The sequence below is a fragment of the Oncorhynchus clarkii genome, chromosome 10, assembly GCF_045791955.1.
Source record: "Oncorhynchus clarkii lewisi isolate Uvic-CL-2024 chromosome 10, UVic_Ocla_1.0, whole genome shotgun sequence".
Classification (NCBI taxonomy): Eukaryota; Metazoa; Chordata; class Actinopteri; order Salmoniformes; family Salmonidae; genus Oncorhynchus; species Oncorhynchus clarkii.
The window spans coordinates 9,324,269-9,342,670 of NC_092156.1; the positions used below are offsets into that span (position 1 = coordinate 9,324,269).

Here is an 18,402-nt window from a genome sequence, read left to right on the forward strand (position 1 = left end):
ATCTGGTCAGCATTGCTGTGTGCTGCTGACTATAACATGACAATAAAGAAGAGAGAGAAATGAGGGACCAGTTTAATGTTTTAAGTGGGATGCTGCATTTTTGCACATCGTTATTGATTTGTCTTTGATATGGTGCAATATTCTATTATTATGTTGTTCAGATTGTATTAGTTTGAATGGTTATTTATATGGACTTTGTTTATATACATTAAAAAGTTATACTTTAAATGCAAATGTTTAATAGCATTATTTTTCAGAACAAACCAATGCATTTTAAAATACATTGTGGTTTAGGTAGAGTTTGATTTAATTTAATAATTTAATTAGAATTGTTTTAACACCAATCATAGTCAAACTATCGCAAACTGTTTGAATAGAAAAAATACAAAACATATATCTTTTTAAAGAGCCCGAATGCCCATCACTACTGACCTTAGTCTTGGATTCTTTTTTTTTTTACAAGTTAGTGACCTTGCTGAAGTCTCAAGTCATTAAAGTTAAAAAGTTGCTGTTGTTGTCCAAACCTTTGTCAGATAACATTAAATGTGTGTTCATTTTATGGTTCAAATTAAAGCAAATAATATTCATTCTGAATATGTCACGCATAAATCAATATTTTAGAATAACTGACATTTTAAATGTTTCTGTGTACTGTTCCCATGCTAAACTTATGACATTTGTTTGTGACACTTATGTAATAATAAATAAATAAAATAGTAACAACAACAATTTATGTGATTTGTGTGTGTGTGTGTGTGTGTGTGTATGCGTGCGTGTGTGTGTGTGTGTGTGTTATTAGGTTTATTGTGTATAGTGTTATGCTTCTATGTTAACTGCAGTTGTTCTTAGAAGGGGCTATAACTTCTCTTTGCTATTGCCCCCACTGTCATCGTCAACAGGAAACTCATGAGGAAGTTTGCTTTCTTTCTTTCTTTCTTTTCTCAGAGCTCTCAGATAACTGACTAGCCTACCATTTAAGATATTGACATTTAAATGTTTGTGTTGCTCTTGTCTGGACTTCAGATCATACATAACTCTTGGTGAATAGCTTTCATCACTTACCAGACAATTGACACACCCAACATGATTTCACAGAAGAGGAAGGAGACAAAATAGTGACGTTTTTTCTTTCTTTCTGGAGTCCTCAGATTGCACTTGTGGTGAGTGTTGTAATGCTTTTCTGTGTGGTGAAAGAGTAATATCTTCCTATTTTATTTCTCTGAATACTGGTCAGACTGCAAACTTCCTCGACAAAGGGCCAGACAGAGCATTGCCAAGGGCGTAGCAGCAAGATACAAGGAGCCATTTTCTGACAGGCCTCGAAGTCGAACATGGCTGTGGATATGACTGCACCGTAACAGAGGAGGTGTTGCAGTCAATTGTCTTTCAAAGGATTTTGTATTTCATTTATATTCAGAAGAAGAGAAGGGAACAATGAGTTTTGACCGAGTGCCATCCAAGTCAGTGGTAATGGACTGGAATCCACACCAATTGGCAGACTACATGAAGAAGGTAAAAATAAATTATTGAACCTTTTGTTGACAGTTCACAACCTGTAACATTTCAGTTCTCTGTCTTACAACATCATATTCAATGCTGTTTCCCAGGATCCATATTAATTCATGTGTTTTATGCATTTACAGTTGAATTTAAGTGGCTGCGATAAAGTCATTATGAAATGTAGCATAAATGGACAAAGGTTCTTGGTAAGTGATATGAAGCAGATGTGTGTCCCTTTTCCCGTGTGTTCCTTGTATAATTATTCAACTTTGATCATGAATTTCATATTCAAACAATGCTTTTGACTGTCATGTAAATGTATCACTTGATGGAAATACTTAATCTATCATTTTGTAGAACATGACTGAAAATGACCATCAGAAATTCCCCAAAATCCATGCGCCGTGAGTGATGAATTACTTTCTCTTTCATTATTTTAAGAAAACTGAACATTACAACAATTACATTAAACTATGAATACGTTGGGAAGTATGCTAATTGCACAGGGAAAGGAAACTATTCAACAGCAAGAAAATGGAGCTACATTAGTGTTTTTAGGGCAGGAAACTGAGTAAGCAGAGAGACCATGAGAGATAGACAGAGAGGGAGGAGTGTACCAGTGTGCCGTATTTTAGAGAAGAAGATGTGGAGACAAAGACTGAAATTGAAACTTAAATATACTTCAGATACCACATCCTGTCACAGTGGCAGACTCAAATAGAACTCACCAATCACTGCTCACAATATTGAAGATCCGACACATGCTTAGAACACAACTTGCAAGGCAGTTCTTGACTGTGTCGCTACACGACTGTGTGACAAAAGATGGAAGCATTGTTTGCCCCAAAATATGGTAGCCGTATTTACTGCCACAATGTTGCATGCTCTTTCTGCAGACTCATCTCCAAAATCTGCAGTGAAATCAACAGGAAAGAAGAAAAAAGGAGATTCTTTACTAAAAGGTGTGCACTTACTGCCATTCTTAGCTATTCAACTGTAGTCATTCAATTCAAAGCAATATCCAAGCACAATTTTGCTCTCCTCTGTATTTTCTCTAGAACTGCAGCACCAAAATATGAACCAGGTATGGATTATTTCAGACCTTACTTTAGATCAAGTTATTATGATCAACAGAGAAGCAATTGGACCATGATAAATTGCCAATTTTACCATTGTACTGCTACCTACTACAGCTATGCCACAAGAGGATCAGCCCTGGGGACCGGATGAATTTGTAAGTCTGTATTTGGTATACCATTCCTTCCTGTTTTATTCCATTAAAGTGTTCCTCCCTAGATGATTTATCACTCCATCAGAATTCAACTTGGTTGTCTGTCTCTCCCAGGATGAGGGGAGTGACGAAGACTATGAGAATCCAGATGCTGAGGAAGATGATGGTAGTGGGGGAGATTACGAGTCACCAACAGAGGATGTTGGACTTGAGGACAGTGACAACGGCTATGAGTCACCTCCGTCTGAGGCGCCTGAAGAAATTCCCCATCAGCTCCGTGCTGCCAAGCCCATGGCTGACGGAGAATACATTGGTACGGAGACATCAATACAACATTGCCTTGCCGTGCTCAACTCCTCTCACAAAGAATATATGTTGTGATTTTCAATTTTAACAACATTTTAATTTGTTTTGTTCCACATTGATACAATTTTGTGTCTGTCTGTCTGTCTGTCTGTCTCTCTGTCTCTCTGTCTCTCTGTCTCTCTGTCTCTCTGTCTCTGTGTTTAGATAGTACACCGCACCGCAGTACAGCTAGAAGCCATCCTCCTCCAACAACTCAACGCCCTGGGGCTGGTCCTCCAATCCCCTCTGCCAGTCACCCTAGTGTGAGTATCTTCCCTCTGACTCCTCCACTCTCTCCCTCCCTCCTTCCACACAGTCATTCAACATTACATTTCATTCCTTGTATCTGCAGCTACTGCAGCCTCCCCCACCCAGAAGAGAGCAATCTCCCCAGCACCCTGGCAGAATAACTGGCAAGTGTAAGTGTGCAATCTGGAATGTTACTATCTAACTATAATTATAAACTGTGGGGTTCGAGCCCTGAATGCTGATTGGCTGACAGCCCGCATACCACGGGTATGACAAAAAAATTGTTTTACTGCTCTAATTACGTTGGCAACCAGTTTATAATAGCAATAAGACACCTTGGGGGTTTGTGGTATAACACAGCTAAAGACTGTATCCAGGCACTCTGCATTGTGTCGTGCATAAAGAACATCTTTATTTGTTTTTACCTTTATTTTACTAGGCAAGTCAGTTAAGAACAAATTCTTATTTTCAATGACGGCCTAGGAACAGTGGTGGCAGTGCCTGTTCAGGGGCAGAACGACAGATTTGTACCTTGTCAGCTCGGGGGATTTGAACTTGCAACCTTCCGGTTACTAGTCAAACGCTCTAACCACTAGGCTACCCTGCCGCTTTTAGGCATTTGATAAAGTAAGACTGGATTTTATTTATAAATGTCCGGATTTTTTCAATTTTGGTAACTCTCTTGGGTAAAAATAATGTATAGCAACCCCAGGTGTAAAATAATAAATAACGGCTACTTCTCAGAGAGTTTTGAATTGTCAAGAGGAGTTAAACAAGGGTCACCATATCTATTCGTTATGTTCATCGAAATGCTAGCTATTAAAATCAGATCCAATAACAACATTAGAGGATTAGAAATACAAGGCTTAAAAACAAAGGAGTCCATGTATGCCGATGACTCAAGTTTTATATTAAGTCCACAAGCTAGATCCCTGCAATGTCTCATTGAAGATCTAGATATTCTTTCTGTACTCTGGACTAACACCTAATTATGATAAGTGTACAATATTACGTATTGGATCTTTAAAAAATACAATTTTTAAATGATCCTGTAGTTTACCTATAAAATGGGCTGATGGTGAAGTAGACATACTTGGTAGTCATATCACAGAAGATATAGCATTCGTGTGAAACTGAAAGCGCGAACCACTGCTTTTAATCAGGGCAAGGTGTCTGGTAACATGACCGAATACAAACAGTGCAGCTATTCCCTCCGCAAGGCTATCAAACAAGCTAAGCGCCAGTACAGAGACAAAGTAGAATCTCAATTCAACGGCTCAGACACAAGAGGCATGTGGCAGGGTCTACAGTCAATCACGGACTACAGGAAGAAATCCAGCCCAGTCACAGACCAGGATGTCTTGCTCCCAGGCAGACTAAATAACTTTTTTGCCCGCTTTGAGGACAATACAGTGCCACTGACACGGCCTGCAACGAAAACATGCGGTCTCTCCTTCACTGCAGCCGAGGTGAGTAAGACATTTAAACGTGTTAACCCTCGCAAGGCTGCAGGCCCAGACGGCATCCCCAGCCGCGCCCTCAGAGCATGCGCAGACCAGCTGGCCGGTGTGTTTACGGACATATTCAATCAATCCCTATACCAGTCTGCTGTTCCCACATGCTTCAAGAGGGCCACCATTGTTCCTGTTCCCAAGAAAGCTAAGGTAACTGAGCTAAACGACTACCGCCCCGTAGCACTCACTTCCGTCATCATGAAGTGCTTTGAGAGACTAGTCAAGGACCATATCACCTCCACCCTACCTGACACCCTAGACCCACTCCAATTTGCTTACCGCCCAAATAGGTCCACAGACGATGCAATCTCAACCACACTGCACACTGCCCTAACCCATCTGGACAAGAGGAATACCTATGTGAGAATGCTGTTCATCGACTACAGCTCGGCATTCAACACCATAGTACCCTCCAAGCTCGTCATCAAGCTCGAGACCCTGGGTCTCGACCCCGCCCTGTGCAACTGGGTACTGGACTTCCTGACGGGCCGCCCCCAGGTGGTGAGGGTAGGCAACAACATCTCCTCCCCGCTGATCCTCAACACTGGGGCCCCACAAGGGTGCGTTCTGAGCCCTCTCCTGTACTCCCTGTTCACCCACGACTGCGTGGCCACGCACGCCTCCAACTCAATCATCAAGTTTGCGGACGACACAACAGTGGTAGGCTTGATTACCAACAATGACGAGACGGCCTACAGGGAGGAGGTGAGGGCCCTCGGAGTGTGGTGTCAGGAAAATAACCTCACACTCAACGTCAACAAAACTAAGGAGATGATTGTGGACTTCAGGAAACAGCAGAGGGAACACCCCCCTATCCACATCGATGGAACAGTGGTGGAGAGGGTAGCAAGTTTTAAGTTCCTCGGCAAACACATCACAGACAAACTGAATTGGTCCACTCACACAGACAGCATCGTGAAGAAGGCGCAGCAGCGCCTCTTCAACCTCAGGAGGCTGAAGAAATTCGGCTTGTCACCAAAAGCACTCACAAACTTCTACAGATGCACAATCGAGAGCATCCTGGCGGGCTGTATCACCGCCTGGTATGGCAACTGCACCGCCCTCAACCGTAAGGCTCTCCAGAGGGTAGTGAGGTCTGCACAACTTATCACCGGGGGCAAACTACCTGCCCTCCAGGACACCTACACCACCCGATGTCACAGGAAGGCCATAAAGATCATCAAGAACATCAACCACCCGAGCCACTGCCTGTTCACCCCGCTATCATCCAGAAGGCGAGGTCAGTACAGGTGCATCAAAGCTGGGACCGAGAGACTGAAAAACAGCTTCTATCTCAAGGCCATCAGACTGTTAAACAGCCACCACTAACACTGAGTGGCTGCTGCCAACACACTGACACTGACTCAACTCCAGCCACTTTAATAATGGGAATTGATGGGAAATGATGTAAATATATCACTAGCCACTTTAAACAATGCTACCTTATATAATGTTACTTACCCTACATTATTCATCTCATATGCATACGTATATACTGTACTCTATATCATCGACTGTATCCTTATGTAATACATGTATCACTAGCCACTTTAAACTATGCCACTTTGTTTACATACTCATCTCATTTGTACATACTGTACTCGATACCATCTACTGTATCTTGCCTATGCTGCTCTGTACCATCACTCATTCATATATCCTTATGTACATATTCTTTATCCCCTTACACTGTGTACAAGACAGTAGTTTTGGAATTGTTAGTTAGATTACTTGTTATTACTGCATTGTCGGAACTAGAAGCACTTCGCTACACTCGCATTAACATCTGCTAACCATGTGTATGTGACAAATAAAATTTGATTTGATTTGATTTGATTTGATAAATAAGCTCCCCACAATGAATTTCAATAGAAAACTTGTAAGAATAGACAAGATCCTGTAACCATGGAGAGGTAAATACCTGTCTATTTATGGAAAAATTGCCCTGATTAACTCCTTAGTCATATCTCAGTTTACTCACTTACTTATGACGCTGCCTACTCCTGATGATTAGTTTTCAAATCATACAAGAAAAAAATATTTCGCTTTATCTGGGACGTTAAACCAGACAAAATAAAACGTGCCTATCTATATAATGAATATGAATTGGGTGGGTTGAGATTATTCAATATAAAACCACTGAACCCCTCTCTCTCTCTCTCTAGCCTCACTCATTCAAAAGTTTTATTTGACCCCTAAATGGTTCTCAAGTAGATTAATAAGAAAAGCTCATCCATTGTTTAAAAATTGCCTTTTTGCCTTTGTGCAGATTGCCGTGTCTCATTTTCGATTAATTGAAAAGGATACTTTTTTCAAAGTATCTCTCTTTTTCAAACAAGCATTGCAGAGCTGGCTACAATTTCAATTTCATCCCCCTGAAAAGATAGAACAAATATTCCAACAAATATTATGGCTGAACTCAAATGTGCTGGTTGATAAAATACCTGTATTTATGGAAAAGGTGTTTGAAAGGGGTATTTTGTTATTAAATGATATTGTAAATTGTAATGGTAGAGTTATGTCCTTCGTGGAGTTAACAGAATTGTACGGGAAGATCTGCTCAATCCAAGAGTACAACCAATTGATTACAGCATTACCCCAAAAATGCAGGAGGCAGGTGGCAGCAGGAGGAGGCATGGTACTGGTCTGTCTGCCCAATATAAAGGATCAAAACTGGCGGAGGAATAAAAATAGCATAAATAGGAAAGTATACCAGTTTCATTTGAGGACCAGGATGTTGACAACTGTGCCATACAGATTGCAAAATAGTTGGGAAGAGATTTTTGATGTACCGATTCCATGGTACAGGGTGTATGAGTTGATATATAAAAACAACGCAAGATTCAAGACTTCGTTCTTTTCAGCTAAAATTATTATATAGAATTCTTGCCACCAACAAAATGTTGAATATTTGAGGCATAAAATCATCGAAGCTCTGCAGATTTTGTCGTGAGGATACAGACTCAATAGACCATTTATTTTGGTATTGCCCTCAGGTAGCCTGTTTCTGGTCTCATGTTCAGGAATGGCTGAAAATGCATAGCATTGATCTAAAATTGACCCTAGAAATAATACTGTTAAGAGATTTGGAGAGACCGGGCCAGTCAATACTCTTAGTAAAAGTATTTATCTTCAACTCGCAATGTGTTAAACATCACAGCATAGTTGAAAGATATGTGTTGCGTAGAAACCCAAAGTGGGTGGCCAGCAGAGATAGATGGGATGAGGGAAGTTGAGGAATTGGAGACAAGTGGGAGTGGAGTTGCTGTGTGGAAGATAGAATGATGGTCAAAGATAAAAGTAAAAAATAAAATAAAAAGTCTAAATAAAACCTATTCAAAAGTACATTTGAATGACACTAAGTGGCAGTGTTTTTACAGCTAATGCCGGTCAGCCTGGGGCTGATGCCGTGCAGGTGTTTGTACACATGCATATACACACACTCTCATTCAATTAAACACATACAAGAATACACACATACATGTAGTAGTGCCAGACATGCACACAAACATATACAGGTGGCATTGCTGTTATGATTTCAGTTGTCCTTGATGTCCTTTGTTTTAAATGTATTATTTTGTTTATTTATTTTTGCATTGTTGTTTTCTGTTTTCTTCTGTCTTCCTTTTTTCTCTTTAGTTCATTCTCTTGGTTGTTGGTGCACTGGGGGGTTTCTTGGGGGTGGGGGTTCATTCTCTTGGTTGTTGGTGCACTGGGGTGGTTCTTGGGGGTGGGGGTTCATTCTCTTGGTTGTTGGTGCATTGGGGGGGTTCTTGGGGGTGGGGGTTCATTCTCTTGGTTGTTGGTGCACTGGGGTGGTTCTTGGGGGTGGGGGTTCATTCTCTTGGTTGTTGGTGCACTGGGGTGGTTCTTGGGGGTGGGGGTTCATTCTCTTGGTTGTTGGTGCATTGGGGGGGTTCTTGGGGGTGGGGGTTCATTCTCTTGGTTGTTGGTGCACTGGGGTGGTTCTTGGGGGTGGGGGTTCATTCTCTTGGTTGTTGGTGCACTGGGGTGCATCCTGGGGGCAGGGACTGGAATTAATTGTATTCTTATTTTATTTTTTCTTCTTCTTGTTGGGGGGGGACTTTAGGAGGGGTCTCGAATGGTTGAGGGACAGCTATTGGGGAACTGTGGGGGGATCTTGGAGGGTTCGGGTTCGTTTTTTGGCCTGGTGGTAGATCTGTCAATGCGCCCTTGAGCAGGGCATTGACCCTGGATGCTTCTGTGTGTCACTCTGAATGGGAATATGTTGGATGACTGGTATGATGTAGTTGTTGAGCGGCTTCACTGCAAGTATATTGTATGTTTCGAAATAAATAAATACAATTTAGAAGAACATCGCTTAGCCGTGGTATATTGGCCATAACCACATCTCCTCGTGCCGTATTGCTTAAATATAGCATTTGAACACTTTTTATTCCCTTGTATTGATTTGTACCCTGTCTTTTCATATTGTCTTTTAAAGTGCCTGCTACTTCCTCAAATGCTGCCCCCGCTCCACCAGTTGACCGCAGAAGAAAGCCCACCAAACTGGATCGCACAAGACTTGCTGAATCTCCAATACCAGGTACTCTCACACCACAGGAGGCTGCTGAGGGGAGGACGGCTCATGATAATGTCCGGAATGGAGCAAATGGAATGGCATCAAACACCTGGAAACAATGGAAACCATGGAAACCATGTGTTTGATGTATTTGATTCCATTCCACTGATTCCGCTCCCGTTATTACCACGAGCCCGTTCTCCTCAATTAAGGTGCCACCAACCTCCCGTGTCTCACACCAATCTAAACCTAGCAAGAAAATGTTTACTACTGCAGTTGTCTGTTCCTACACCTGCCTGCGCACAGATACATGTCATTTAACAGTTCCTCTTCCATAAGTATGTGTCAATGTTAGTATAGAGAGGATGCTTTCTATTTATGTTCAATTTATATACTTAATCACATTTATTGGATTTATCATCACCATAAAGCAATAATATCATGTTTTTTTATGCCCTCGTACTGACCTGATCTGTTATTCCACACAGCAACGAAGTTAAACACAACTAACATGGTGAGAATGAACTTTGCTTATGTTTGGATCAGTCCTGTGTGTCCAAACAACGTTCTTCTCATCCTAATGTCAAGTGAACAAACATATGCCTATAGATCTTTGCATGTGCTTGCTAAAGTTGTAGTTGGCCTATATAACTGTATAGCTAATAGCTATAAGAATGTTGACATATGAGTGTTTAAAGACCATCCCAGACACTTTGCTAATAGTTTGAAATATGAAGATTTCACAATGAAGTGTATGACATGTTTGTTTTGTCTCTCACACGCAGCCTGCTCCACATTCATGGAGGTACAGAATACTTATTTTGGTTCTGTATTGCTTTCCAGTCATGTGACTTCTCGCTATTCTATTTCACAATGTCATTGACACCTCGTTTTCTGTTTGAATGATGACTGCACATAAGTATATTCACACCCCGTGGACCTTTTTCAGAAATGTGTTGTGTTACAAAGTGGGATTAAAATGGATTTAATTGTCACTACCTTGCTTGAAAATATGAAGAGTGGTACTCGGTGATGTGTTGTTGTGGATTTGCCCCAAAACAGAACGCTTTTGCGAGGCATGGGAGAACCTCACTGGTTTTTGTGATTGAATCTGTGTTTGAAATGATCTGCTCGACTGCGGTACCTTACAGACCATTTCTTTGTGTGGTTTACAGAGATGAGGTAGTTATTCAAAAATCATGGTAAACACTATTATTGCACAAAGCGTGAGTCCATGCAATTTATTATGTGACTTGTTAAGCACATTTTTACTCCTGAACTTATTTAAGCTTGTAATAACAAAGGGGTCGAATACTTATTGACTCAAGACATTTCAGCTTTTCATTTTTTATTAATTTGTAACATTTTGGAAAAACACAATTCTTCTTTGACATAATGGGGTATTGTGTGTAGGCCAGTGACACAACATCTAAATGTAATCCATTTTAAATTCAGACTGTAAGACAACAACAATGTGGGAAAGTCAAGGGGTGTGAATACTTCCTGAAGGCACTGTACACCACATTTGTTGTACATACATACATTCAGTTTCTAAAAACGGTGCCTTTTCTACAAGAAATTAACCAAGCTATAACTTCCTGAATTGGTAACTACACTGTCCAGTTTTGGAACCTCTGACTTCACATTGCTCCTATATCCAGGCCTCAGGCAGAAGAGAGGGGCCCAGACCCTCCCAGAATGCCCAAACCTCCCCTCCCTGTGTCAAGTAGTGTCAGCAGGAGCAGCTCGTCGGTCGGCAGAGCCCCGCTGAACAACAACAGGTCTGCAGTGCACCTCCCTCCATCCTCCACATGGCACCGCTCCAGACACACATCACATATAGACTACACATCAACTGATCCTTAAATAAACACACTGTGATTCAGTGGTTAGTTAAGCCATGGTACACTGCTCAAAAAAATAAAGGGAACACTAAAATAACACATCCTAGATCTGAATGAATGAAATATTCTTATTAAATACTTTTTTCTTTACATAGTTGAATGTGCTGACAACAAAATCACACAAAAATTATCAATGGAAATCAAATTAATCAACCCATGGAGGTCTGGATTTGGAGTCACACTCAAAATTAATGTGGAAAACCACACTACAGGCTGATCCAACTTTGATCTAATGTCCTTAAAACAAGTCAAAATGAGGCTCAGTAGTGTGTGTGGCCTCCACGTGCCTGTATGACCTCCCTACAACGCCTGGGCATGCTCCTGATGAGGTGGCGGATGGTCTCCTGAGGGATCTCCTCCCAGACCTGGACTAAAGCATCTGCCAACTCCTGGACAGTCTGTGGTGCAACGTGGCGGTGGTGGATGGAGCGAGACATGATGTCCCAGATGTGCTCAATTGGATTCAGGTCTGGGGAACGGGCGGGCCAGTCCATAACATCAATGCCTTCCTCTTGCAGGAACTGCTGACACACTCCAGCCACATGAGGTCTAGCATTGTCTTGCATTAGGAGGAACCCAGGGCCAACCGCACCAGCATATGGTCTCACAAGGGGTCTGAGGATCTCATCTCGGTACCTAATGGCAGTCAGGCTACCTCTGGCGAGCACATGGAGGGCTGTGCGGCCCCCCAATACACCAATCTTGGTGTTCTCTGGCAAATGCCAAACGTCCTGCACGGTGTTGGGCTGTAAGCACAACCCCCACCTGTAGACGTCGGGCCCTCATACCACCCTCATGGAGTCTGTTTCTGACCGTTTGAACAGACACATGCACATTTGTGGCCTGCTGGAGGTCATTTTGCAGGGCTCTGGCAGTGCTCCTCCTGCTCCTCCTTGCACAAAGGTGGAGGTAGCAGTCCTGCTGCTGAGTTGTTGCCCTCCTACGGCCTCCTCCACGTCTCCTGGTGTACTGGCCTGTCTCCTGGTAGCGCCTCCATGCTCTGGACACTACGCTGACAGACACAGCAAACCTTCTTGCCACAGCTTGCATTGATGTGCCATCCTGGATGAGCTGCACTACCTGAGCCACTTGTATGGGTTGTAGACTCCGTCTCATGCTACCACTAGAGTGAAAGCACCGCCAGCATTCAAAAGTGACCAAAACATCAGCCAGGAAGCATAGGAACTGAGAAGTGGTCTGTGGTCACCACCTGCAGAACCACTCCTTTATTGGGGGTGTCTTGCAAATTGCCTATAATTTCCACCTGTTGCCTATTCCATTTGCACAACAGCATGTGAAATTTATTGTCAATCAGTGTTGCTTCCTAGGATCAGACAGTTTGATTTCACAGAAGTGTGATTGACTTGGAGTTACATTGTGTTGTTTAAGTGTTCCCTTTATTTTTTTGAGCAGTGTATATTGGCCCTATGCCACAAACCCTGAGGTGCCTTAATGCTATTATAAACTGATTATCAATGTAATTTTGTCATCAGCATTCATGGCTCGAACCACCCGGTTTATAAGGAAGTACACTTCATCAGAAATACATGGGGTGACGGATTGGAATTGTGGTTGTTTAGTCAGCAGGAGCTAATTGAGCTGGGGTGAATCACTGCCACAGAGCACAGCTTCGTATGACCTTTACTTGTTATAGAATGAAGGAAGTCTGCATCTCAAGATGTGTATCATTTTATGATTAGCCTTCCAGTCTTCCGCCTGCGTTTTGTTTGATTTGCTGGTTGTTGCACATACAGGATTTGACTAAATCTTCGTGCTCGCTTATTGAGTTCAACACCAAGAAGCGATATGCAAGTGAATATAGCAACTTAATTCAACTGTCATTTCCATTTGTGTTGCAGATATGTGTCTGATGCAAGAAATGAGGTAAAGGTATATTTTGGTGTACACGTGGTGACATCACCATGATGGGGTGGGAAGAGGCTGATAAGGATTTTCAAACTGTGTCTTTATCGTAACTGAGAAAAGTCTATAGTTCCTCCTCATAAAATGTTTAATATTATGTCATCAACAGGTACAAGATGATGGTAAGACATTTTCTGAAACCTTTTTCGACTTGTTAAGGGAACTTTACATTGTAGCTATTTAATCTTCATCCTGTTTTACATTGAAGGACTATGCAGTCATGGTGATTGCATGAGCGTTTCTCTCTTTTAGTGCCCATGCCCAAACCATACAACTCCAACACATTTCCTAGACCAGGGCACCCTAGAGCAGTGCTCCCCGGACAATCCTTACATTCAGACGGGTAAGATCAGTTTTGTCTTGTCCAAAGTTAGGAATTCAAATGGCCTCTAGGCTTACATGGAGGACAGCGCTTTGCTGGAGATACGCACATTTTAATGGTAATCTGCACACTGTTGTTCCATCTCTCTCCAGCTTTCCTCCTAATATCGCTTCAACTGCATCTCTACCTTCAAAACTGCAGGCACTGCAGGCATGTGAGTGCTTTGTTTTCACTTCAGTACCCATCCTTAAAATATACTGTACGGTGTGTATATGTGTGTCACAACTTCTCCTTTCGTTAACTGGTATGATTCTAATTTCTTTCTTTCTTTCAAAGCCATCTCGCCCAGGAGCAGTTCTAGGATTGTGCCAGACAGACACATTATGCCCCCTCCGCCACCTATGCAAGCTTCTATCCCCCCACCGGCAGACCTAGAGGATGAACAGGTGATCCCCACAACACACACACAGACAGACAGACAGGCAGGCAGACAGACAGACAGACAGACAGACAGACAGACAGACAGGCAGGCAGGCAGGCAGGCAGGCAGACAGACAGACAGACAGACAGACAGACAGACAGATAGACAGACAGACAGACAGACAGGCAGGCAGGCAGACAGACAGACAGACAGACAGACAGACAGACAGACAGACAGACAGGCAGGCAGGCAGGCAGACAGACAGACAGACAGACAGACAGACAGACAGACAGGCAGGCAGGCAGGCAGGCAGGCAGACAGACAGACAGACAGACAGACAGACAGACAGACAGACAGACAGACAGACAGACAGACAGACAGACAGACAGACAGACAGACAGACAGACAGACAGACAGATAGATAGATAGATAGATAGATAGATTGATTCTCAAATATGACCGTACATGAATGTTGGATGTGGTCTAGTGATGCAATGACTTGCATAGCTCAGTAGGTGGCGCCATTGCATTGTTATTCTAAGGGAGCATTGTACGTTCAGGCTGCCAACCACTAATCTCAACAGCTGTGTTGAGCAGAGCCCTTTGTCTCTAAAACTAGTCAGCTCTTATTGAATAGATCAAATATTTCCCTAGGTCCTCATATAGTACAGTATGTGCAAGTAATGTCATTTGGTGCATTTAACAACTCACTTCTATTGAACAATGTGGAAACATGTTGCAAACTCAAGGATTTTTGTTAATGTGTTTTTTTTTGGTCTGAAGCCTATCACAGAAATTAGTAACAGGTCACAAAGTCACAAATCCCATCTGATTGATGTGTGATTGTGTTCCTGTGTGAATATGTAGGACCTGAACCCTCAGTGGTACGTTGGTCAGGTGACACGGGGTCAAGCGGAGGGCTGTCTCAGACAGGTCAACATGGTGAGACATCTTCTGCTGTCAATATCACTCACACACCTGGTTAACTGTAATAACAGGCAAACTGACATTCACACTCTGTTCTCACAGATTAATTGTGACAATGGTTTTTGAAGGGACAATGCAATATCACATACAGTGCATTTGGAAAGCATTCAGACCCGTTGACTTTTTCAAAATGTTATGTTACAGCCTTATTCTAAAATGGATTAAATACAAATGTGTCCTCATCAATCTACACGCAATACACCATAATGACAAAGCGAAAACAGGTTTTTAGAAATAGTTAGAAATGTTCAAAACATTTTAAACAGAAATACCTTATTTACATAAGTATTCAGACCCTTTGCTGTGAGACACGAAATTGAGCTCAGGTGCATCCTGTTTCCATTGATAATCCTCGAGATGTTTCTACAACTTGATCGGAGTCCACCTGTGGTCAATTCAATTGATTGGACATGATTTGGAAAGGCACACACACCTGTCTATACAGTTGACAGTGCATATCAGAGCAAAAACCAAGCCATGGGGTCAAAGGAATTGTTCGTAGAGCTCCGAGACAGGATTGGGTTGAGGCACAGATCTGGGGCAGGGTACCAAAAATGTTTTTCAGCTGCAGGGACTGGAAGACTAGTCAGGATTGAGGGAAAGATGAACGGAGCAATACTTGATGAAGTACAGAGAGATACTTGATGAAAACCTGCTACAGAGTGCTCAGGACGTCAGACTGGGGCAAAGGTTCACCTTCCAACAGGACAGCCACCCCAAGCACATGTAACAGTATAGCTTCCATCCCTCTCCTCGCCCCGAACCCTCTGCAGCCACCCTTGAAGCATCGTTACCCATCGCGCCACAAAAGCAGAGCAAGGGAAACAACTACTTCAAGGTCTTAGAGCAAGTGACTTCCCAATTGAAACGCTATTAGCGCGCACCACCGCTAACTAGCTAGCCATTTCACATCGGTTACACACACAGCCAAGACAAGACAGGAATGGCTTCGGGACAAATCTCTGAATATCATTGAGTGGCCCAGCCAGAGCCCGGACTTGAACCCGATTGATCATCTCTGGAGAAATAGCTGTGCAGCAACTCTCTCCATCCAACCTGACAGAGCTTGAAAGGATCTGCAGAGAAGAATGGGAGAAACTACCCACAAATACAGTTGTGCCAAGCTAGTAGTGTCATGCCCAAGTAAGTCTCTAAGCTGTAATCGCTGCCAAAGGTGCTTCAACTCAGTCCTGAGTAAAGGGTCTGAATACTTCTGTAATGGTGATATTTCAGTTTGTATTTTGGTATTCTTTGTAAAAAAAAAATGTTTTTTAAAAACTGTTTTTGCTTTGTCATTATGGGGTATTGTGTGTAGATTGATGAGGGGGGAAACTATGTAATCAATTTTAGAATAAGGCTGTAATGTAACAAAATGTGGAAAAAGTCAAGGGGTCTGAATACTTTCCGAATGCGCTGTCCAGAATGACAATATACAGTATAAAATATTTTTTATGTGGATAGTTCACCAGTGCTCTTTGGTGATAGAATACAACACAAACACCACTATAATGTACAATGTTTCATTATCTGTTTAGGACGGTGCATTTCTGGTACGGGACAGTTCAAAACGGTCGTCCATTCAGCCCTATACACTCATGGTACTCTATCAGGACAAAGTTTACAACATCCAGATCCGCTGTGAACAGAATGAGTTTCTGCTGGGGACTGGTCTGAAGGTCTCAGAGGTACACAATATCTGCCTCATTCATTCTGACTATGGCCAAGAATTGTTCCTGACCAGGTCACATGGTCAGGAATGAACTCATATCCCTAAGTATGACCAGTCAGAGTAATATGTGTAATTTTATGTCATATTATCAATCACTGATGAAGCAGTGAGCTTTGTGAACTGGATCCATGAATCTGTCATCTGAAAGTTTGTTATATAGCCATTTTTTTTGCCAAAACATCAACTACGAGATTCAATTAGATGTACAGCAAGCCATCTTACATTTTATGTTTCAACTTCTGTTATGACACAGCTCAATGATGCCCTGTTAATGTATTGGTTCATGTTTTATGTTCCAGACCTATCCGATGGTGGCACACATCATCGCTCATTACAGACAGTCACCTCTTCTGCTGATTGATGCTAAGAACCGTGGATCAGGACAGCAGAGCCAGTGTCCCCTGATCTACCCAGCAGGCGGAGCACTAGCAAGTCTCTACCCGTCCTTTTAACAGACAGCAGAGCCAGTGTCCCCTGATCTACCCAGCAGGCGGAGCACTAGCAAGTCTCTACCCGTCCTTTTAACAGACAGCTGGGGGAGTGATAACAATAACATGGAGCAATAGTCAAGATTCACAGTGGTTTTAAAGGACTGCCACTCACATTATGGGTGGAAGGACTTATGCAACCTTTGAATTGCAGTTCATAGTCTTTTACATGTAAGGTCATTTCATATAAAGACAAGTGACTCTTGGATTGAGATGGTAGGTACGGTACATCTCTGTCAACTGTTCACTGTATGGGCCTCAGAAAGAAGTCCATATACACAATAATATTCCTAGTTTTTGTCTCAATGTGTATTGAAAGCACAGACGCTGAACACGTCCATGTGAGTAGTTACGTAAATGCTTGTGTTTGCTCTCTATTTCCCTGTTACGTGCAATGGAAAGGTCTAGAATAGCAGCTAGCTCTGCAATAAATCAGAAGCAGCATACATTATCCAAGTAAGGAAATAGTGGGGTCGACCCCGTCAGTCACAACTGCTGAGCTTTTATAATATGGATTTTGTTTCAATATCCTGCATTGTTTACTGGTTAAATGAAAACTATATTCTTTAATCTCTCACACTGTATGTTCTATAACATAGCTATTATCAATGTTTCAAATAAACGTTTGCATTTTTTTTTTAAATTGGAAACTTGTGGCAGAAATTCTACAAATCATTGGTCACACTAGGAAAAACTTCCCTGACCTCTGTTCCAACCACTGACCTCTGTTCTTTTTTCATTCAACTTTATATCATCGACGTCCATTGTTTCTCTAACTTCTCTGAAGCATGGACGATTACCAAAGGCTCCTTACTGCTGATCTGGCGCTGTAATATTAGGCAAGTGAATACGAAAGCGTGTCGGATCTGCACTACTAACCTGTTGTAAAATACAATGCCTCACCGTCGGTATCGGTATTGAAATCAGACCGTATACAAGATTTATGTCCCTAATCTCTCTTATTTGTCTGTTGTAATTTACACAAGCCTTGTCATTTGGAGTGTGAAGATCTTAAGCATCCAGTATGTAAAATACAACAGCAGACAGACAATATAAACCCCCAGGAGGGACAGATGTGCCGTTATGTCTGTGTCAGAACCACTGAAGAGGATTACTATAATCACACTAACTGCCATCCTTGGTAACCTCAGAGATTTGTTTCTTTGAAATGAATCATGGAACACTTAGCCCAGTCCTTGCAGGCAATTTGAGAGAGACACCATCTCTAAGCTGACAAAGTAGGATA

General features: G+C 42.2%; 1 protein-coding gene across 2 annotated transcripts; it reads left to right on the top strand.

Moving 5' to 3' along the window:
• The first annotated feature begins 911 nt into the window (after positions 1 to 911).
• On the top strand, positions 912 to 17,806 carry LOC139417987 (lymphocyte cytosolic protein 2a). Of its 2 annotated transcripts, XM_071167038.1 has the most exons (22): positions 914 to 1,160; positions 1,418 to 1,512; positions 1,644 to 1,706; positions 1,858 to 1,904; positions 2,397 to 2,462; positions 2,559 to 2,584; positions 2,694 to 2,734; positions 2,846 to 3,044; positions 3,242 to 3,339; positions 3,429 to 3,495; positions 9,305 to 9,406; positions 9,871 to 9,896; positions 10,168 to 10,187; positions 11,044 to 11,163; positions 13,146 to 13,170; positions 13,319 to 13,331; positions 13,462 to 13,552; positions 13,684 to 13,745; positions 13,868 to 13,977; positions 14,820 to 14,894; positions 16,475 to 16,624; positions 16,968 to 17,806. In XM_071167038.1, the coding sequence occupies exons 2-22, from the start codon at positions 1,435 to 1,437 to the stop codon at positions 17,118 to 17,120; spliced, it is 1,632 nt and encodes a 543-aa protein (XP_071023139.1). In that variant the 5' UTR covers positions 914 to 1,160; positions 1,418 to 1,434; the 3' UTR covers positions 17,121 to 17,806. The 2 variants fall into 2 exon arrangements, with proteins under 2 accessions (XP_071023138.1, XP_071023139.1); XM_071167037.1 differs by having other exon boundaries at positions 912 to 1,160; positions 2,397 to 2,584.
• Positions 17,807 to 18,402: the final 596 nt, after the last annotated feature.